The following is a 23261-nucleotide window of genomic DNA, read 5'->3' on the forward strand; positions in this document are numbered from 1 at the left end:
TGGTGCAAAAACGTCAGCTTAGCATAAATTGTAGCTTATGGTTGACTAGCAATCGAATAATGTATAAAAACATATAGGTCATCGCTTTGAATTCAGAGATATTTACGACCATTGTAAAAAATCCCATCTCTTTTGTGGTCTTCTGTTTACAGTTTTCTCTATAACTTTAGGTAGACAACTCTATTTTGCGTATATTTTAGTGCATTTTATTTCTGAAACTAGTACCATTCCAATGGTGAACAAATTTCGAAGATCGGTTGACTAACAACAAAGTTATGACGCGAGAAAGTTGAAGTTCTCCAAATTCTATTCACAATGCTGGTGCCGCATAAATGCAGATAGGGCATATTTTGTGCGTGAAAAAAAACTTGGAACGGGAAAAATCACATTTTCATTGATTTTTCCTAACCGATTGTCAATAATGATATTCTTAAAATAATCTGCGAACTGTACAAAATTCGAGGGTGTATAATTTATTGAGATTCGTTGAAAAACAGCTGAGCTATGACAGCTCAAAGTTACCGTTCCAACTTTTTTTGAGGCTTGGTGCTTCGCGTAACTTTTTGAGGCTTGGTATTAGGAGTGTTAATAAATGTATGCTACAATAATAATTTATAATTTGATGAAATAAAAATGTTTGAAGGTGAAGACTTCTCATTCGTGAACATTTCCTTTCCAGCTGCCCCCCGCGGACGTTTCTGCCTGCGCTATGTAAAATCTTCCTGGACGAGCTCGCGCCGGAAAACGTGTTGGAAGTGACGGCCCGTGCCATAACCTACTATCTGGACGTATCATCGGAGTGCACGCGGCGTATCGTAGCGATCGATGGTGCTATCAAAGCGATCTGCAACCGGCTGGTGGTGGCGGACCTTGAAAGTCGTACCAGTCGGGATCTGGCGGAACAGTGCATCAAAGTGCTGGAACTAATATGCACCCGCGAAGCCGGAGCCGTGTTCGAAGGTGGTGGACTGAACTGTGTCCTTTCGTTCATCCGCGATAACGGATCTCAAATTCACAAGGACACACTACACTCGGCGATGGCCGTGGTGTCAAGGCTGTGTACCAAGGTTGAACCGCAAGGAGTGAATGTGCAAACATGTGTAGAAAGTTTGAGTACGCTGCTTCAACACGAAGACCCACTGGTGGCAGATGGAGCACTTAAATGTTTTGCTTCGGTAGCAGATCGCTTCACCAGAAAGGGAGTAGATCCAGCACCTTTGGCAGAGTACGGTCTAGTTACGGAACTTCTGAATCGTTTAAGTAATGCCGCAGGAACACAAGCAGCCATGGCTAATGCGGGTTCAAGTTCCGCACCTACTCCGGCTAACCAGTTGAACAGTCAAGATGTCACATCGACAACACAACTCTCGTCATCAGCTCCAAAGACACAGGGTGCAGCAGAGGCTGGTCGCTCCAGTCAGTCGATTGCTACGACTATTTCCCTGCTGTCAACGTTATGTCGAGGGTCACCTTCCATCACCCATGATTTGCTAAGGTCTAATCTACCGGAAGCAATGGAACGGGCTTTTAAAGGAGACGAACGATGCGTACTGGATTGTATGAGGCTAGCGGATCTCATTTTGTTGCTGCTGTTCGAAGGCCGTCAGGCACTTGGTAAAGTTGGTGGATCCAGTGGTCAGTTGGCACCACGTGTACGGAGAGCTGATTCCAGTACGGAGCGAACACATCGGCAGCTGATCGACTGCATCAGAAGTAAGGACACGGAAGCACTCATCGAAGCTATCGAGTCGGGTGGAATCGACGTCAACTGTATGGACGACGTTGGACAAACCCTACTGAATTGGGCTTCAGCTTTCGGTACTTTAGAAATGGTAGAATTCTTATGTGATAAAGGTGCTGACGTAAACAAGGGCCAGCGAAGTTCCTCTCTGCATTACGCAGCATGTTTTGGCCGACCTGGTATTGCCAAAGTACTGCTCAAACACGGGGCTAACCCAGATCTACGTGATGAAGACGGTAAAACACCGCTGGATAAGGCACGCGAACGACCGGACGAAGGACATCGTGAAGTGGCAACAATTCTACAGTCCCCTGGCGAGTGGATGACCGCCGCTACACGGTCAGATCTGAAGAGTGACGCCGATAATGGTGATAGCGAACCACGAGGTGATCCAGAGATGGCTCCAGTGTATTTGAAATTCTTTCTGCCAATATTCTGTAAAACGTTCCAAAGCACAATGCTGGCTAGTGTTCGGCGATCTAGTTTAGGTGAGACAATATTCATCGGTGTTTTCTTTTTTTTGTGATGCACGATTTTTAATTACTTTTTATCGCTTTTAGGTCTGATAAAGAAAATGATACAATATGTTCAGCCTGATATGCTTTCGAGGCTTTGCTCTTCCGAGGGCCTCCAAAGTCACGAACAAAGCCTCGGAACCCTACTAGTCGAAGTCGTCGCTAGCGTTCTAGACAATGAGGTAAGAGCTAGTATTTCAGCTGAATTTCTGCCGCACACTAACAACCTTTCACAGCAACAAAATTGGTATTTTTCGCTCTGTTTTCAAAACAATGCCTTTACACATTGATCTATACAATTAGATTCACGCGAATGTAGTTGTCTCACTATTTATCGATTCCAATACTAAAGTGATTTCAATACGGCTTGCAGATTAGCTACAGCTGGCCATCGCAGCCAACACCGTCTCTACTGCCCTTAACCGTTCCTCCTCCTCCAAACACTAGTAGCAATAGCATTCTAGTCAAGTTTAGTTGTGCAAACAAAGTGAGCAAGTATGTCCAGAATTTGAGGCTGCAACAACAGCAGCAACAAGAGCAACAACAACAACAACAACAACAGCACCATCTGCCGCGTCGCAATTCTAGCTCTTACATAATACCTCCGCCGCCGCCAATGTTACCATTGACTTCGTCTCCAACGGCGGCACAGGCACAGGTGCTTTCGTCCTTGTCCGGTGGCGATATCTGCCAGCACCATCACTGTCGTCGGGATAATGGCAAAAGCAATAACAACGCCAGCAAAAGTTGTACTCAAAGCAATTGGTCTGACCTTAGCATAGCGGTAATGAAGCTTGATGAATTTTGATTCATGTTCTTATTTTGTTTATATGCTACGTTTCGTTACTATCTGACCTCTCGCTCATATTTGAATAACATGTTATCATCTGATTTAGGTCCATTCAATTAAACCAAATGCATCTCATTTCATTTGGTCGTGCGTGCGAAAGAACTTGCGGAAAGCTGTGACCCTTATCCCGAACAAAGAACAGTTAATTGCATGAATTTATTCATTTCAATGTTGTTGTCCGGTTATTTGTGGTGACGTGAAAGGAAAAGATCGGTTGTATTGCTGCAACTGATTCATGTGTGTGAAAAGATTTATTTAATTTTAAGCAATACGTGATTGTGAATATGTTCATCCCAGCAATGCGGGAAGCTACTTGGAAGAACTGCACATTGAAAAGTTCCCTGATTATTAATCTACTCGCGTACTAGGTCTACCTTTTTGTGTTAATTCTGTCGTTCAAGTCAACGATTACATTTTGTTGGTGATATCTCAAGCTATACTGGAAAGTCCGCTTGCATTTATTGACACATGATTATTTGCAATAGAAGCCCAATTATCTACTGACCAAAATCGTCTTTCGCACATTTTTATTGTCATTTTCCAGTCTGTTATCGATAAGCCACGTATATCTCCCTCTCACGTCTGAAATCTATAAATTTCATATTGTGGGTACACCACTTAGTTATGGTGGTCATTGTGTCTTTTATTTCACCTGGTTGGCCTCATAGTTTGGCCCTGATAAATGCGCACACTGAATCCTTGAAGATTTGTTTATCGATCCTGTTCAATCATTCTCACCTATCAAGCGACCTGACAAAAACCAAAAGAACTTCCACACAAACTATCAGCATGTGAATGTATACATTTATTAAAGTCGTTGATTGAAGTTTAGTTTGCTGACATTCGCAACATCGGATAAGAGTTGGTATTGCATCGAGAACTAACCTGGGGCATTTTGATTCGTTGTTCTACACTTCCAACCACCAAGAGAAGATACATTTTCAGTGTCATCAACTGTCGGTTAACGATTCGGTACTAAACAGCGCTCTAATGATTCGAGTGACTCAAATCAAATTTCTACATTCTGCATGAAGATAAATTTCAAATAGCGTTATTCCAAGAAACATATTTCCCAAAAATAAATTTGTTTTAGATGTGCTCCCACCGATTTGTTTATTTTTAATTTAAAACTTTTTGTGAAAAAAATATTTGAAGACTTGTTACTACCCGTTGCTAGCCAATCCAAAGGGTGTAGCCGGGTTTCCATATAAAAACTGCCTCCAAACAGAACCAAAATTGATATACGTTGTTTGAAAGGGTTTATAATGGACATGATTATTCTGCCATATTGGTGGAGTTAGGGTGGTTCATCTGATTTTCATTTTATTTATTTTTTTCAAAAACCTCTTTAGCAAAAAAAAATTGAAAAAATCAGGAATATTTTTGGAATTATGGGGAACCTTTCTGATTTTTTTCAGAATTTTTCAAAATGTATTCCATGTGAAAAAAAAAATGTTCAAAATTTTCGAATATTTTTTAATCGCACTTACAATTTTGGTACCATACTAGATTTTACATCAAAAATAAATCATTTATGAGTACAATACGCTGTATTTTTTTCAGATTTTTAAAAAATGTGGACGGGTATAATATCAGATTTAAAAAAAAATAAATCATTCGGAAAGCCATGCGTCTCCATAAAATTGTCATCATCCGATGGAGACGCATGGTAGTTAGTTCTAAAGTCATATATCACATGCCCTTAGAACTAAATGCCATGCGTTTCCATCTACAAATTGAGTTCATGTTCACTAACGCATTCCCACATCATTGCTTGGTAAATCGACCCAGGCATGCGGGCGTGTGTAAATAACATAAGGAATAAAATTCTTTTATCATTATTAATTACGTCAATACTCAAGCCCTGAGCTCAAGTTTTAGATGGAAACACATAAATGATTTATTTTTTATGTAAAATCAAGAGTGGTACCAAAATTGTAAGTGCGATTAAAAAAATCGAAAATTTTGAACATTTTTTTTTACAGAAAGGTTCCCCATAATTACTAAAATATTCCTGATTTTTTTCAATTTGCAGAAGAGGTTTTTGAAAAAAATAAATAAAATGAAAATCAGATGAACCACCCTAACTCCACCAATATGGCAGTGAAAGGGTTAAAATTTTGGAAAAATCATCTCCAATATCAACTTTTTCAAACTGCGTATATCAATTTTGTTTGAGGGCAGTTTTTATCTGAAAACCCGGCAACACCCTTTATCTATTAAATTTCCGACTTCATCATAGGAGAATTCTTTGGTAGATTGACTGATGCCATCGAACCGCACAAATTCTAATCAGATGTATCTACATCTGGAGAGTTCATTCGGTGTATTTTTTACCTTTAGCATTACTAGAAAATCCGACTTTAGATCGAAGACCCGACAGCCCCTAGCGTTTTATACCATTCGACTCAGTTCGACTAGTTCCAAGAAATTTTTTCTCTTTGTTCAATTTTCTTGAAGATGACTGGAACGATTTCAACAAACTTAGGGTACAGTCAGAATGAGCGCGAAACGCGAAGCGATTCAATGTCACGTACTGTTAGCACTGCACATTAGTTCTGACAGTATAAAGGTGATGACTTTATTGTAGGCTGAGGCTCAAACGCATCTATTGCGCTTGGTGTGGAGCTTCTGTGGTTTAACTGCAGCAGCCCATAATAATATGTCACACTAAAGACAAGCTAATCTCGTCTGTTGATCAGTCGTTGATCTCATTTTTGGGAACCACGCTCTATAATGGTAATTATTCTGTACGTCGTATGATTTTGCATCACTCCTCACTGCATACGGCTAAGGCTCAACTCACATATTTAAACTCTATGCGGAATTTTTTTTTTTGAGATAGCACAAAACCATGACATGTTATGCAATTCTATAACTTTCGGCATCAAAAAAATTTCGGTTTCGGACCATGTACCCTTAAAAATGCCCATCTTGCAACATAAGGAATCATTATCTATATTGGAAAAAAAATCATTCAAATAAAGAAAAGAAAGAATAATGTATAAAGAATGGTGTTTTTTGTGATTTGACTTTAAATTTTTAAGATCGATTTTTTTAGTGTAGAATTAGAAATAAGTCATTTAGGGGTTAGCCAAATTTTGTGCTAGGGCAAATCTAGATAAATTTCGAGAAAACAAATTATGCAAAGTGGCTTTTTGTGACAAAGTCTACATATCCAGTGTATATTATTTAAGAGGTTGTTTTGCCATCTGAGCAATTCCAGAAATGCTTAGCAGATCATCAGACTCGACCTTCTCCGATTTGGATGAAACTTTGCACATGGCTTCAGTATTGCAAACCATAAGTTTTGAATCGATGGAGTTGTCAATCCGACTCACGATTGATTTTTAAAAAGGGCGTATGTATTTTGGCATTTTACAAAAACGTCCTTTTTCAAATCGTTGTAACTCGGAAACCGATAATTGTACAAAAATGGCGTTCAGGAAGGAGTTGTAGGGAATCGATTGGACACTCTAAAAAATATACACTGAAAAAAAAATTTCTAAATAATTACAAAATAATTCGAAAAAGTTAAATAAAAAAGCATGGTTTTAATTTTTTTATAACTTTTATTTTAAAGCTGTTATTAAAACCTACAGATTGGTTGCTATCCCATCCGTGCCTTTTGAAAAATGAAGAAGTTACACCTAAAACAGTTTACGGATCTCGTTGTAATTCGGAAACCGTTCATCGTACAAAAATGGCGTCCAGGAAGAAGTTGTACACTCAAAATAATAATCATGTTATAGTTACGTGAAAAGTTATGTGAATATTTTCCACCCTACTTTTCACGTAGATTTCATTTGACTGGCATTTAAAAGCTATTTAATGCATAATCTAGTAAAAGTTACGTGTTTCATAGGTAGAATGTAATGTATTGTTCATATCCCATTTACCTATCAGTTCATATCAAATTTAGATACCAGAGAATTACTATTATATATATATTGGTTGAAGTCAAAAGGGAGATTTCAGATGTTTATATAAATCTATGAAATGAGAAATACCATGAAAAATAAAACATTTATTTCAGAAAATTAACATATAATTTCAATAGCTTAAAAAGAAACTAATAATGGTATCTCAAATCGACAAGCCTCCAAAAATCGATTTTGTTGTCACTGACATTCAACCGAAGCCGCAGTCGAGAGTCGAAAACTCCCACAACACAACCGAAGCAGGTTAAAGTCGCATTACAGTAGTCAAAAACTGCAACTAATTAACATTTTTCGCAAATATTTACACTACTAACACTTTAGCCCTGTTCGCCATTTTCAAAATTGAGTTTTTCACACTGGAAATTCACGTAGATTGTTTGACGTTTGGTCAATTCACGTAAACCTTATGTGATGACTCTATTCATTTTAGGGGATGTTCGTATAACATTCATTTTCGTCACGTAAAATATTCAATTTATCATTTAAAACAATTTTACGCGATTTTTCAAGTAAATCGAACGTGAATTTTTATTTGAGTGTAAGGAATCAATAGGGCACTCTAAAAAAAACATACACTGAAAAAAAATTTTGATTTTTTTTCTCAATAATTTCAAAATGAACCAAAAAATTAAAAAAATGAGGGTTTCAATTTTTTTTGATAATTATTATTTTAAAGCCCTTACTAAAACCTACAGAATGATGGCTATCCCATCCGTGCCTTTTGAAAAATGAAGAAGTTACAGCTAAAACAATTTAGAGATATATTCTCGTTGAAAGATAATCATTTAAACAGTAGAATATTATTCTACAGGTTAAAGGCAATAAATTTGTGCATGATATCCTTTCTTCTAAAAGTAGCTGTTCTTGAGATACTTGGATATTTAATTATAACACCATTTTTTAGTGCCCAATCGATTCCCTACAACTTCATTCTGAACGCCATTTTTGTACAATTAACGGTTTCCGAGTTACAACGATTTGAAAAAGGCAATTTTTGTGAAATGCAAAAATACATACGCCCTTTTTAAAAATCAGTCGTGAGTCGGATTGACCTCTCAATCGGTTCAAAACTTATGGTTTGCCATACTGAAGCCATGTGCAAAGTTTCATCCAAATCGGAGAAGATCGATTCTGATTTGGTCACTTTTTCGTCTACTCATTATTCCTGGAATTGCTCAACTGCGAATACGATTTGGCGCGAAATTCGCCTAAAGATTGTCTAAATTTATCCTCTCTAGGCCGCTCTGGAGCACTTGTGTTGACTTCAATCCAATACCGGACTCTTAATCTTTTTTGATCCCAGTGGCAGGGCTGAAGACCACTACAAGAGAGAATAAATAAAAACCTGTTTTAATCCACCTAGTGGTGTAATGATGCCTTTCTCATGTATAATATTGTGGTATTGTATTCAAAAATGTTTTCTTCGATTTTTGAAAGAAACCAAGAGATTAGTTGTGCATTAACTAGTACAACATACAGAATAAAACAGTGCTTTGATTGCGTAGGTCAACCTTAAGGAAACGAAGTGGGTTCACCATTATATGCTTTTCCGGCACCGGAACCCGAGAACCGGTATAATCAAAGTCGGTTCGTACGGCCACCAACTAACATGACATACAAACTTTACTAGTACGCACTCTAAATTACGATTTAAATGTTTGTTGCATCCGAAAATATGCAGTAATTTTTGGTAGGACCATAAGAACTTTCAATTGACTCTAAGATTGGGAATAACGGTTTACAGTCCAGTTTATAACATTTTTTACGTTTTTTGTCTCGCCGGTTTAAGTGACGGTGTACAATATTGAACACACTTTACCCTATAACTCCGGAACCGGAAGTCGGATCCGGATGAAATTCAGGAATTCCGTATGGTACTACGAGACCTTTCATTTGAATCTTAGTTTGTGAAAATCGGTTCAGCCATCTCCGAAAAAACCTAGTGAGATTATTTGACACACACACACACACACAGAGAGAGAGAGAGAGAGAGAGAGAGAGAGAGAGAGAGAGAGAGAGAGAGAGAGAGAGAGAGAGAGAGAGAGAGAGAGAGAGAGAGAGAGAGAGAGAGAGAGAGAGAGAGAGAGAGAGAGAGAGAGAGAGAGAGAGAGAGAGAGAGAGAGAGAGATTGCTCAGCTCGATGAACTGAGTCGAATGGTATATGATACTTGGCCCTCCCACCTTTCTATATGAGAAAGGCAAAAAGATTTTCAAGTTCATTAGATTGCACTTTCATTATGTGATTTTATATGTTCCTGAGGAGCTCAACAGGAGTGGAGAGGTTGGTTGCAGGTTCGAGTATCGCAAAGTTTCAATGTTTTGTTATTGCATTCATGTAAAGGTTTTGTTCTTTTTGTCGTCGAATTTATGAAATGTTCAGCAGCTTTTCGCAGTTCTATGACAATTTCGTGTAGAATCATCATTGACAAGTTGAGTTGTACAAATCAATGTCCATCATCAATGTTCATTCACTCAGTCAAACATTGAGCGTTGACAACATTATTACTTCTACTACTATCAATTGTTATTACTGTTTAAATAAAAATTAGATATTTCACTGTTGTTCTACACAACCTGTGTGAGAGGAAATATTGTAACTATTGTTGTCAGATATTTACTCGTATTTCATTTACGATTGATACTATACTAATAAAGCAAAATACCAATAATCATCGAGTAGAGAAAAGTTGTATCCCGTTTTTTTTTGTTCAATTAAACACTTGTTATTTCCCTCCCCCCTCTATTGGCACCACCTGCGATAGCGCATTCGTGGAAGAGCAAACGACATCGCGGTTGTTATTGCTTTTCCTTCCGTTCATCTTCTGATCTATTGTTAATTACATTGTTATATCCCTGCTAGTACTACCAGCTAAGAACTAAAATCGAAAGAGTGATCGTGTGTATTTTGCTAACTCCTTTAAAACACATTACAAACATATACTCTTCCGCAAAGCTATCACCATCACAGCACTAATGGATCAATTTATCTTGTTTACTTCCGGTTCACTCTAGGACGACGAAGATGGCCACTTGGTGGTGCTGACCATCATCGAGGAATTGATGTCGAAGACGCAAAACGATTTCCTCGATCACTTTGCCCGGTTGGGGGTGTTTTCCAAGGTGCAAGCTTTGATGGGTGACACGAGCTTCAGCGGTGAAGGGGACAGCACCGATGTGATTAAATCCGAAGACTCCAAACCAACAGTCAGTACCCCGGACCAGTCGTCGATTGTTGTTCCGACCAACAACATAACTGGGACAAGTGCTGTCACTGTGGCAACCAGCACAGTCGAAGATGCCAAAGAAATCCTGCCCGGCAAAGCGTATCACTGGCGGGATTGGAGTATTTGTCGTGGAAGAGACTGTCTGTACGTGTGGTCCGATTCGGCTGCATTGGAACTATCAAACGGATCGAACGGTTGGTTCCGCTTCATTTTGGACGGGAAACTGGCAACTATGTACTCGAGTGGCAGTCCGGAAAATGGAAGCGATAGTTCAGGTAATGTAATAGCACTTATGCATTTTTATGTGTTGTACGTGTGTTTGCATGATCTACTCTCTTACTGGACAGATTAATTTGCATGAGAATTGGGCTTTTGCATATGGCGCGCACTCATCTTGGCATTTAAATAATGTTCTTCTCATTCATGTTACCGCAGGAACATTTTCGTTCAGTGTTGTGTTGCATTCCAATCGATCGTTTTGTTGATTTAAATTTCCGTTTGTTCTCAATCCCAATGTTCTTATTTCTAGGCAAAGGTAGGAGTGCGGATTCTTTAGCCGGCGAAGGTGAGACTTGAACAAAGTTCAACGTAATAATATCAACCACAGACACATATGCACACACAACACATTTTATTCAATAATATGCGAGCCAAATTTTAGTCCCAACTGATTTGTCCTGTTCGATCTGTAGTTCTGCTATTCGGCACTTTTATCTACCGAAAAATTGAACAACCAAAAATCGTTCTACGTTCACAGAGAATCGTGGTGAATTTCTGGAAAAGTTACAACGTGCTCGCGGTGCTGTCCGTCAAGGAACCGTGTCGCAGCCGATCCTGTCAATACCCAGTCTCTCACGGATCGTCGTTGGCAATTGGGTACTGCAGAGCCAGAAGGAACATCAGCTACATATCAACAACTCAGAAGGCCACCAGGTCACAATACTGCAGGACGAACTACCGGGATTCATTTTCGAAAGTAATCGTGGCACAAAACATACCTTCACGGCGGAAACTACACTCGGTCCGGACTTTGCTGCCGGTTGGATCAACACCAAAAAGAAGAAGATGCGCTCGAAAGCCGAGGCACAGAAGTACCAAGTAAGTGTTTTTTTTATCCTAAATTATCCGTTCATTTGCGCTCTTGCAAAGAGCGGATGGTTCATAGTTTGGTTTGTAATTGTATTGTAATATGAATTGTATTGCAATAGTCATGCTGCTACAAAAAGGATTAGCAATTTTTATCACATCGCCGTACTCTCCAGATCTAGTCCTGTCTGACTATCACATCTATGCAGAGCAGCGCTTCGTCAGTTGCAGAATGATTAGCAGGGTAGAAAGTGACCGGGAAAATCAGGAAAACCCAGGAAAAATCGGGAATTTGGTTTCACCGAGAAAAAATTTACTAGCCCTAATCCTAATAACGATTATCAGCATCATGATTTTCCTGATACAACAAATGAAAAGTTGGAGGTAATACTCAATTTTGTGTTTGAACGAGAAGTTCAGTACAAGTTTTGAAATATCTTATTGTCCCACACAGGTTCAATGGTGCACAATCCATTGGAAATGGGGCCAGCACCCCATGTCTCATTCAACGGTTTTTGTATGGGTTTGACAGAAATTTACCTTAGAAAGGTTTAGAAGATGGTTTGATTTGGTCAGTGAATTTATGTTTGATTTTTTAAAGGTTATCAGCTATGATGAGGGTATTGATGTCGACGAAAAGCAGTTGAAGATTGTCGATGATAGGAGAATCAAATTTAGATCATTCCAATCACTAGCGACATAGATTGTTGTTTTTTTTTAAAGTGAGAAGTGTACAGTTTAAGAATTCTAGAAGAATTTTGTTCTGTCTCGCTAAAATTCAACTTTGAAAATGAATCGGTTTTACGGGAGGAGAGTTAGTTCAGTTAGTTCATTCATTTGTAACGTTACACTTTTTTTCTAGACTATACTAGGCTAAAATAGTATTGGAATACACCAGAACTAGCTCTCCTTGAGAAGTGAGTAAACTGGAGTTCTTTATTGAAGAAAGATAGTTCTCTATTCTTCTCAATAGAAATGGAAGTCATCGAATTCTTTGAGTATGTATACAAAAGAGTTGCGTCTTTTGGAACGTTTGCTGGTTCGAGGAACCTATTATTGAATCTGTTTACTACAAAATATAATATATAGCTCTCATATTATTTTCGACGAAACATGCAAAGTTCCAGAAAAAAACGATAGGACGGTTCAATAGAACTAATTCTTTCGGTAAAACTATTAAGTTTTCGACGGTTCTAGCCAATCTCTAGAATACACTCCTAAATTGAATAAGTTTAAAGAAGGACTGATTTTTCAGATAGCATTAAAAATACTGATTCAGTAGTAGTCTTGCAAAAGATTGAATAGTTCGGAAAATAATTATTTTAATTTGAATTGTAAGGCTTTAAATTTAATTTTTCATTATTAGGCTTTAAAATTTCTGATGGTATTTCTGGTAACCTACAAAACACCAACAATAATCGAATTTGATGTGAAAGCTGCGCTTAAGAGCATTATTGGAAAAAGCATGAAGTCTGACTCAAATGTGTTGGTTTTTCGAGAAACTGCAAGAAATTTCATGCTTCATTGCTTCGTGAAATGCAGGACTGATCACTTTCATCAATGTTTCTTGTTTTAATCCTATTGTTACATCGAAGTTACTGGTGAAGTAAAAGACAAAATAAAGATGGAATACATTGAGCTGGGTGGTACGGCCTGTTCAGAAGGTAAACGTTTAGACAAACTGTGATGAGATGTTTAAACGTAGTTCCAAGGAGATACCCAAAAAATACTTCATTTCTCAACTCTCGATGTTCTTTTGCACATAGGGTTTCTTCTTAAAGCTTGAATGAGAGAAATAAAAATATTGAACATAGGCTGTTTAGGCCTGTTATTAAAACCGGGAATTTTTATCTCGCGCACCGGGAAATTGAAATGGCTAATTCACTTGCCACCCTGGACAGTCTCTGGGAAATCGGCAGTATCGGTACTATCTTAGCTCCGAACAAGACCAGTCTAGAGAGTTCTCTGACTTCCTGCTTCCATGTTGCGAATAACGACAATAGCAAGAGTTTAATTTTTCCTACTTTAAGTTAAAAATTTGATCAGTATCTTACGGGGATAACACAAACCACATATTTTTCTTGTTTTAATCTTGCTGTTGCCTAGAATTCCTTTAAAAAATCTAGAAAGGCTGATACTAGCTCTTCAAGATAAATATCTTGAAGAGCTAGTGGATGCGAATAGCATTAGTGACGAAGTAAAAGACAGTAAAGAAGGAATACATTAAGCTGAGTGGCATAGTCAGTTCAGACTACAACAACAGAATATTATTCTCAACATTTGCTACTTAGCCATTGTAGACTTGCTGGCGCACCTTCTTGCGAACGTTCCTCATTAAATTCCGTAGAGACTTCTTGGCGACAAGTTTTGACACTTTTTTTCCAATCTTTTCGAACTGTTGAATGGTTTCGGCTGCCGAGACATATTTCCTAAGATGTGCCTTCGTTAATGCCCAAAATTCCTCAATTGGTCGAAGTTGTGGGCAATTTGGTGGATTCATGTCTTTTGAGACGAAAGTGACATTTTTGGTAGTATACCATTCTACCGTTGATTTCGGGTAGTGGCAAGAAGCAAGATCCGACCAGAAGACAACAGGATCCTTGTGGCTTCGAATCATGGGTAGAAGTCGTTTTTGTAAACATTCCTTGATGTATATTTCGCTGTTCATTGAAGCAGTAGTGATGAAGGGTTTCGGAATCTTACGGCAGCTACAAATTGCTCGCCAGACCATAGCTTTCATACCAAATTTTTCGACTTCAATCGATGTCTCGGACTGGTTTAGCACTTGCCCTTCTCGCACCGTATAATATTGTGGTTCACGTAGGTTTCGTCGTCCATGATTATGCAGTTCAAATTTCCAGCAAGAATCGTATTGTACAGCTTTCGAACCCTCGGCCTGATCGATGCTTCTTGTTTCGGACTACGTTTTGGTTGTTTCTGCTTCTTATAGGTTTTAAGATTCAAACGTTCTTTAGCACGAAGAACATTTGACTTCGAAGTGCCCACTTTTTTGGCCACATCCCGAACGGAAACCTCCTTCTTTTGCCTTCAGTATACTGCCAACTGAGGATTAGTTATCCTCATCGAACTTCCTGATTGCATTTCGCACGGCTTTTTCGCTTACTCCTTCCATTTTTGCTATCTTTCTCAGTGACAGTTCGCGTTCTGTGCACCATTTGTACACAATTTTTCGACCTTGTTCTGCTGAAATTTCACTCATTCCGAAACAAACTAGTGAAAACAAATAAACAACTGCACAAGTGGTTAGAGAAAACAACAGGACGCAGTCATAAAAATTGACAGATTCTGAACCATTGCGAAGGGTCCGCAGGTCGTCCTCAATTTGATCGATCCATCTTGCCCGCTGCGCTCCTCTTCTTCTTGTACCGATCGGATCATTATCGAGAATCATTTTAAGCGGGCTGTTCTCCGACATTCTAACAACATGCCCGGCCCACCGTAACCGCCCGACCTTGGCCGTTTGGACGAGGGTTGGTCCTCCCAGCAACTGGTGCAGTTCATGGTTCATTCGCCTTCTCCACGTACCGTCTTCCATCCGCACTCCGCCGAAGATGGTTTGCAACACATTCCGTTCAAAAACACCTAGTGCGCGTTGATCCTCCGCAAGCCCAGGACTCGTGCCCGTAGAGGATAACCGGTCTAATAAGCGTTTTGTAGATAGTTAACTTCGTACGACGGCGAATTTTGCTCGATCGAAGCGTCCTGCGCAGTCCAAAGTAAGCACGATTTCCTGACAATATGCGTCTCTGAATCTCTCTGCTGGTGTCATTATCGGCAGTCACCAGTGAGCCCAAGTACACGAACTCGTCGACCATTTCGATTTCATCACCACCAATCAGAACTCGTAATGGGTGGCTGACGTTATCTTCTCTCGAGCCCCTGCCTTTCATGTACTTTATCTTTGACACATTGATGTCTAGTCCGATCCGCTTGGCCTCAGCTTTTAGTCCGATGTACGTATCTTCCATCTTCTCAAAGTTGCGTACTATAATATCAATATCATCAGCGAAACCAAGTAGCTGGACGGACTTTCTGAAAATCGTGCCACTCATGTCTATCCTACCTCTTCTTATCACACTTTCCAAAGCAATGTTGAATAGCAGACACGAAAGGCCATCACCTTGCCGTAGCCTTCTGCGAGTTTCGTAGGGACTCGAGTTTATCCCCGATACTCGAACAACGCACATCACTCGATCCATCGTAGCCTTGACCAATCGTATCAGTTTGTCCGGGAATCCGTAGTCGTGCATGATTTTCCATAGCTGTTCTCGATCGATTGTGTCGTAGGCTGATTTGAAATCGATGATTAAGTGATGTGGGCACATTGTATTCCGCCACATCGCCATTGAGGTGCTCGTCGAAATACTGCCGCCACCTCTCGATCACCTCACAGTCGTTCGTGAGAAGATCCCAATTGGTGTCCTTGCACATATCGGCCTGTGGCACGTGGCCTCTGCGCGAACGGTTCACCTTCTCGTAGAACTTCCTTGTGTCATTAGCACGGAACAGCTGTTCCATCGCTTCGCAATCTCGGTCTTCCTGTTGGCGCTTTTTTTCTACGGGATACCGAGCTTAGTCTGTTCCGCGCCTGTCTGTATCGCTCCTCGTTTGCCCTCTTCCGGTGTTGCAGCTTGCTCGCCCAAGCTACATTCTTCTCGGCCACTAACTGTTCACATTCGTCGTCGAACCAGTCGTTCCTTACGTTCCGAGCCGTACCTAGCGTTGCTGATGCAGTGCTACCCAAGTAGCAATTTTTGTTACGCTAGCTTGTTTGTGACTAGTTTGCAACCAGATATTTGAGTGATTGTTACTAACATCTAACCACTTGCATGACTCAAAAAGCGCAGTTTCTACTAGTTGTTAAATCGGCTAAAAATATGTTGTCGTTACGTTGTAATGCCATACTGTAATAACTTATCTTTTCATAACTTGAAAATATCTTGTTTCCAAGTAAACTAGTTGAAACTTAGTCACCATCGACATCATAAACATTGAATGAATCCAGAATACTTTTCTATCATCAATAAAAAAGCAGAAGAGTACTTTAAGTCACAAACTTGATACAAGGTACAAATTTCACAACGATTTTGAAACTGTCGAACGGAATCAAATTTTACTTAATTGTTTTTTATGCGCCTTCAATCAAAATCTGTTTATAAAGATAGAAAAAATAAACAACAAAATAACCCTATGTTCAGAATGCTCAAAATTATTCCAAGTAGAGTGATTTCTCATCATTTTAAATTCATATATCATGAGAATTATAATATTATCACAATCGAAGTTCAATCCCTATATTATTTTCTTCGTGTTTATGACAGTGCATAGAACAAAAATGACTATTCTGCCTTTCACTATTTTCGGCAAAAAGTAGTTTTGAAACAAGTAATATCCTGGTTTTATTTATGTTTCATACACTTCTTGAGACTCCATATTGTGTTCGCCATATTCAAGCCAAGAAAGGTTGTTTTGTTTGCATTTTCGTTATCATAACGTTGGGAAAACCTACCGATACCTATCTGAATCAATGAAGATATTATATGTTATAATCTTATAATATCTAAGTTATTACTACATCAATTCACAGTAACGATTTACATATACGCTTACGTATTTATAATGGTTTCGTAACGGAAAATAAACCTTTTTTCAACTAGTAGCTAAAAGCATAGCTGTGATTTAAAATATTTAATTTAAAATAGAATCAAGTAACGATACAAATGATAGTTAGTTCAATGTTTACGTTATAAGGAAACACTGCTGTCACCTTGTTTTAACCAGTATAACATAAAAAACATGTTCGTGCTCTTGTTGTAACACAGTTGGGTTAAGTGGTATCAAAACTAGTTACGAGTTGCTACTATTGAAGTCAAATAAACTTATTTTTAACTAGTAGCTAGAAGCATTGTTGTGATTAAAGATATGTTTGGATTAAGTAACGATAGCTTATAAATTATATTCAATATGATACAAAGATGTTATTATTGGAAACCTAAATAACTATTTCGTAACTAGTTATGTTATGATGAAACATTGCTGTCATCATGTTTTCACCAGTATAACATAAAAAACATATTCGTGCTCTTGTTGCAACATAGTTTGGACTTTGTCGTATCAGAACTAGTTGCGGATTGCTACTTGGGTACCTATGGCAGAACAGATGTCTCTCCAGCCATCTTCAAGAGTAGCTGCACCAAGCTGCTCTTCCGTTGGTAGTGCCACTGCCAACTGCTGCGCGTAATCTTGGGCTACTCCAGCATCCCGGAGCCGCGCGATGTTAAACCGCGACGGTCGGATTCGACGTTGGGTAGCCACCGTCGAAAGTTTTGAGCGCATGCATACAGAAACCAAGTAGTGGACCGAATCTATATTCGCACTGAGGTAGGTGCGAACATTGTTGATGTCCGAGAAAAATTTTCGTCGATTAAAACGTGGTCGATTTGATTTTCGGTCTGTTGGTCAGGTGATCTTCAGGTAGCTTTGTGGATATCCTTGCGGGGAAAGAAGGTGCTTCTGACTACCATTCCTCGGGAGGCCGCAAAGTTAACACACCGTTTGCCGTTGTTATTCAATGCGGCAAGCAGGCTGTTCGGCCCGATTACCGGTCGGTACATTGCCTCCATTCCTACCTGGGCATTCATGTCACCGATGACAATTTTTACGTCTTTGCGTGGGCAGCCGTCATAGGCTTGTTCCAGCTGCACGTAGAACGCTTCTTTCTCGTCATCGGGTCTCCCTTCATGTGGGTAGTGCACGTTAATGATGCTGTAATTGAAAAAACGGTCTTTAATTCTCAACTTGAACATCCTAGCGTTGATCGGTTGCCACCCAATCACTCGCTGACGCATCTTGCCCAGCACTATGAAGCCAGTTCCCAGCTCGTTGGTTGTGCCACAGCTTTGGTAGAAGGTAGCCGCTCGATGTCCGCTTTTCAACACCTTCTGTCCCATCCAACAAAGCTCCTGCAGCGCAGTTCGTCGTATATTATCCTGTCGTAGCCTGCGAAACCTAGCGACTTGCAGTTCCATGTTCCAAGTTTCCAATCGTAGTCCTTATTTCGTCGCGTGGGTTTATGCCGATTGTTCCGGGTCGTATTATGTCCTGTATTATGCCACCTTGGATTTAGCTGGACGGGATGCAGCATTTCATACTCAGCCGCTGGATACCAGAACAGACGCTGTTTGAAGCCGCTCCTAACATGGAGTACAGACGCTCCGACATCCTCTAAAGAGGACCCCTTCCCTGTCAGCATACGACCAAGGTCCCACCGGGGTTGGTTACCCGATCTTTCCTATGGTTGCTCGTACCCCAGCCGGCACCGCGGGGAGGTAGGGATAGGAGTTACTGGACAAGAGGCTATGAACCACACTGGGGCCTGAATTACGCATTGTCTAGTCGTTTACCAAACAAATTTACATTCTACAGATGTTATATCTGAAAATATGTTTTAATCCACTTATTGTTGTTGTGATGCCTCTCACATATCACTCATATTCTTATACATAATATTGTGGTCTTCTAGTTTTCTTAGATTCTTGAGAGAAAACATGAAGTTTGTTTATGAAACAGTTCTCGTTTTTGGAAATCGGTTTGACCATCTCCGAGAACATCAACTGCACAAAAATGTTACATACCGAACGAACTAATTCGAACCTTTCTATATGAGAAAAGTAAAAAGCCTATTCTAAAGAGCGGGATTTTTTATCTCGCAAACCGGGAAACAACAGGAAATTGAAATCGGCAATCGATTTGTCACACCCTGGTATTGGCACGCTGACCATAGAGTTTATTCCAAGTCTCTGCTGGGCCGCCATGTTCTTGTGACCATCATCTTTTCCGCAAAGACGAAAACAACGAAGAAGTTTGTAAACATAAATAAAAGTTTGCTTATGCTAAATACCTGTAATTTGTTGAAACAAAGTTGATTTTTATATGCTTGATTATAAATGTGATATCGTTAGGAAACGTGCGGTGCCAAATTGTAATACTGACTTTCACAATCGATGATGTGTTGTATTTTGGAAACCCCGAAGGACCGAGATGTTGGTTACGATAGCACTGGCTAGAGCGCCTTATCCATGACACTGGGCTGGTTTATTCGATTCAACGTAGAATAATTATTATTTCGTTTTGCTCTTCGGCGTTTGAAATGGACCAATTCTTGCCAACTGATCGATTCCGTTTCATTAAATTTAAGCACATTACGTTCAACTTTTAACTAAGGAAAACTTTATTTTTTATATTATTATGCCAAATGTATGATATCAAACTTCTTGACAATTAATTCTTAGGAATTGATTTCTAGAAAGGAGTATACAACCAAACAACAAGCGAACCGTATATCCGTTCACGAACAAAAGCGTCAGATCTTCTGAAACAAAAAAAAACCCTTCCACACACTATAATAATCAGTGTTGGTGATTACCGAAAATTTGACAGAAGCTGCTATATTGCTATCTATATTGTATACACCATTTTCAATCCGGTAGAAGATGTTACTAGAACTCGAGTTTCTCAATGCATGAACCGTGAGCGAATTTTGCTACATTTCTTCGCTCCACTTCATACTCTGAGTATTTCACGCCCTTAAAAAAAATTTACAGTCTGATTGACATATTGTCGCAAAACTGAAATGTAGAGGCGCTGCTTGTTTAGAGATAATGCCTTCAGCAAGAGCTGTCAAATCGGTAGGAAAATTGCTAATTACTCCACCTTTTCAACGATTTCTTATGAAAACGGGCAAATTCATTTGAAAAATCATAGTAGAAGTTGAAGAAAAAGTTTTCACTCTGAGGCGGTAATGTTGATCTTAGTTCATTGTTCGAAATCTACCGTTTATTCAGAATAGAGCATTAAACTTGGTTTGATACCATTTTCAAATGCCTGGAAATAACAAATAAAGTATTCAAAATAAATAGTACTCGATCGCTATACATTCTAGTACTCGAGAAATCCAAGGTTGCTGATCCTATCAATGAAACATTACTCGTGAACTATTCTCTTCACCGGCGATGCTCTACCCGTGCGGCGAGCAGTTTGTATATATTCCGTGTCTGCTTTATTCATTCTTTCCTTCCACTCAGAGAATTGAACCGCTTGGCAAAGCAAGCAAGCATCTTATATGCACTCTGTTGGCTCACCGTGAGTTCGTTTCGAAGCATTTAGGTAGAAAGCTATTCGGTGCTGATGACTCGCGTTGAGTCGAATTTTCTACTCACGGTGATTCGTTCTCTGCGACGTATGGCGGTACAACTGAATGACCGCCCAGGATAAAACTTTATTCCTGTATAAAGCTTATAAGAAAGATGTCGAATCTTTTTGAATTGTCTTCACTGCACATTTCTTCGGTGTTTGCTATACTTCAATCGTGATTTGTAGCGTTAGGGACAACTTTGATACCTGCCAGAATATGTTATTGATTAATCATCAAACTGTAAAGGGTTATTAATGGAGCGTTTTTGTGTGTCGTAAATATGTAACTTTCACTCCTATTCCGTAGTTCTATAATAAATTCATTTTGTGTTTCGATCAAGTTCGACTTTTCCAAACAAATTATACCTCATTCGAAATGCCAAATTGGTATTTTTCATTCGGTCGAATGTAGGGTTGTTTATTATGCCTGAGAAGTAATAGTCCCAAATTTTTGTCAATTATTATTGTTTCTCATGATCGTGAAACTATTTATATACCGATTACAAAGCCATTCGACGATCGTTACCTTAATAATTATAAACATATGTGATGACACTAATAATTGCTTTAAATTTCATGTTAATCATTCATAATAAACTAATAGTATTTGTATTGACTCCGAGACAAGTTGTATCGAACCAAGTCAACTACCAAAAAGATTGAGACCAACTTTGATGATAAACACTATCAGTTCGTACAAATACAAGAAGAACCATAAACACCAAATAAATCGGTCACATTCAATATACAGGGTGTTAGAGCTACAATATAATAGAAACTAAAACCGAAATAGAACTTCTATAATTTTGTATAAGGCACTAATTTGGAGGCCAACATAAGATTTTACTGAAGAATGATATTTCTATTATTATCAAAAACAAACAAACTCTCTACAGTTACTTGTTGGAAACTGTGCCATGGATAATCGTGCAATGAAGGCCTTCCGCAGTTTCCAATAACGAAATAAATATCTAAAAATCAAGTATCATTGAGTATCATACACAACAAAATTATCTGTCTCGTGACATTTTTTTGTTTCAATTATAGAGGCTTTTTTAACATTAATGTCATTCGCCTCTTCGGGCCAGAAAAACTTTCTGACCCTATGTGCGGGGTTGGGAATCGAACCCAGGCGGGCTGCGTGAAAGGCATCGACTTACCCATCACGCTATACCCGTCCCCCACATTCTCGTGACATTAGTGACGTTAAATAAAGTGGAATTAAATGCATATTTTTTTTCTTGATCCTATATTCTCCTACTATCTCCTGATTATGTGATAACAGAATTATATTTCATTTGGACTCTTTGTATGTGATCCTTGAAGTATTCACGTAAAAATTTTTTTGCTCAACATAGTTTTAAGGTAAATAATACAATGAGTAGTTTCAAAACTGAATGTGTGATATGAGTAACAAAAATTCTAGATCGCACTATCTGACAAATCGATAAACCACGCGGATTGTGTTATTTTTCAAATTGAAATCGTTTCCTCTGTAATACGAATATTGTAAAATGTTATGAAATTGAATTTACAATTTCTTCTAGCGGAGGTTCTTTTTAAAAAAAAAAAGCTAAACCGATCCCTTCGGGAGTCAATTGTAGAACATTTTATTTTCAATAAATTTTTGACAGCAATATCAGATTGTAATCTTAATTTGATTTCAGCTCATCAATTTCTCAACTGATATCACATTACGTTATTATTTTGCTGTTTGCTTTTGGAAAAAAAAAAACTTACGAGGCAATAGTTTTGTGAAACTCCAAAAATGATAATATTAAATGCAAAAATTTAATGAATGCATTAAAATAGGACTAAGTTAATAAGGCGATACAAAAATGCAAAAGTAAATTTCAATGGAACATCTATTCCTCCAATTTTATGTTGCGTTTTACAAAATGCTTCGACATCCTGTGGCAGTTGGCCGGAACCACAACCGTGATTCTCAATTTAAAAGTCTTAATTTCCTGATCGTAGTACAGTTATTCTAATCGATAATTTGCGTAGATGTATGGTAAAAGATGCTGAATGAGTATTTAGTTAGTAATGACTATTTCTTTGTTAGCCATTCTTCTTAATTGCTTTGATTTTTGCAGAGCAAGCAGTTACATGGCGTCTCAGTAGGTTCAAACGTTGTGGAAAACCATGCACTCCTATTACTTCTATAAATCAAATCTATGCGAAGAAGCGTTAAATTGTGTTTAATATAATAAAAACATGAGAAAATAAATCATCCCTGGAATTAAAAGATTAGACTTGCCTCTATAATCAATATTCAGAATATATTTTTGTCACTCGATTTGCATTGCATATTGATATTGCGTATTGGACTTGATCATTCATAATCATATGTGATTTTAAAAAATATCACTGTAGATATTTCAGTCCATTTTCAAAATCATAAATAAAATAAATATCAAACCAACCCGAAAGAGAATCAAAAGTGGTGCTACAGTTATATGTTCCAGTTATAATTCCTTTTATTTTATTTCTTATATAAGCCATATAAACTGCAAAATTTTTACTTTACAAAAGTGATTGTCCTCAGATGATTCAACTCCAGCTTTTTTAAAATCTATCTGCCATTACTTGCCGCAAAATGTCAACAGCACGGAGTACGACGTGAGAATAGTATTCGGTGAAATCTGAATAAACTGTTTCATTAGTTTTATTGCAGTAGGAAGTACATTA

At 38.5% G+C, this 23261-nt stretch overlaps 1 protein-coding gene across 5 annotated transcripts in view; it reads left to right on the forward strand.

Annotated features, from left to right (window-relative positions):
- The window catches only part of LOC131432025 (E3 ubiquitin-protein ligase Ufd4), a 44644-nt gene that overhangs the window by 13409 nt on the left and 7974 nt on the right, over nt 1–23261 (forward strand). For 2 of the 5 annotated variants that reach the window (XM_058598061.1, XM_058598062.1), the window contains exons 2-7: nt 680–2229; nt 2302–2438; nt 2630–3040; nt 10060–10546; nt 10801–10836; nt 11029–11369. In XM_058598061.1, coding sequence (XP_058454044.1) covers nt 680–2229; nt 2302–2438; nt 2630–3040; nt 10060–10546; nt 10801–10836; nt 11029–11369 — 2962 coding nt within the window. The remainder of the gene's footprint in view (nt 1–679; nt 2230–2301; nt 2439–2629; nt 3041–10059; nt 10547–10800; nt 10837–11028; nt 11370–23261) is intronic. The other 3 variants (XM_058598063.1, XM_058598064.1, XM_058598065.1) reach the window with 3 other exon arrangements.

This window comes from Malaya genurostris, chromosome 2 (assembly GCF_030247185.1).
Source record: "Malaya genurostris strain Urasoe2022 chromosome 2, Malgen_1.1, whole genome shotgun sequence".
Lineage (NCBI taxonomy): Eukaryota > Metazoa > Arthropoda > Insecta > Diptera > Culicidae > Malaya > Malaya genurostris.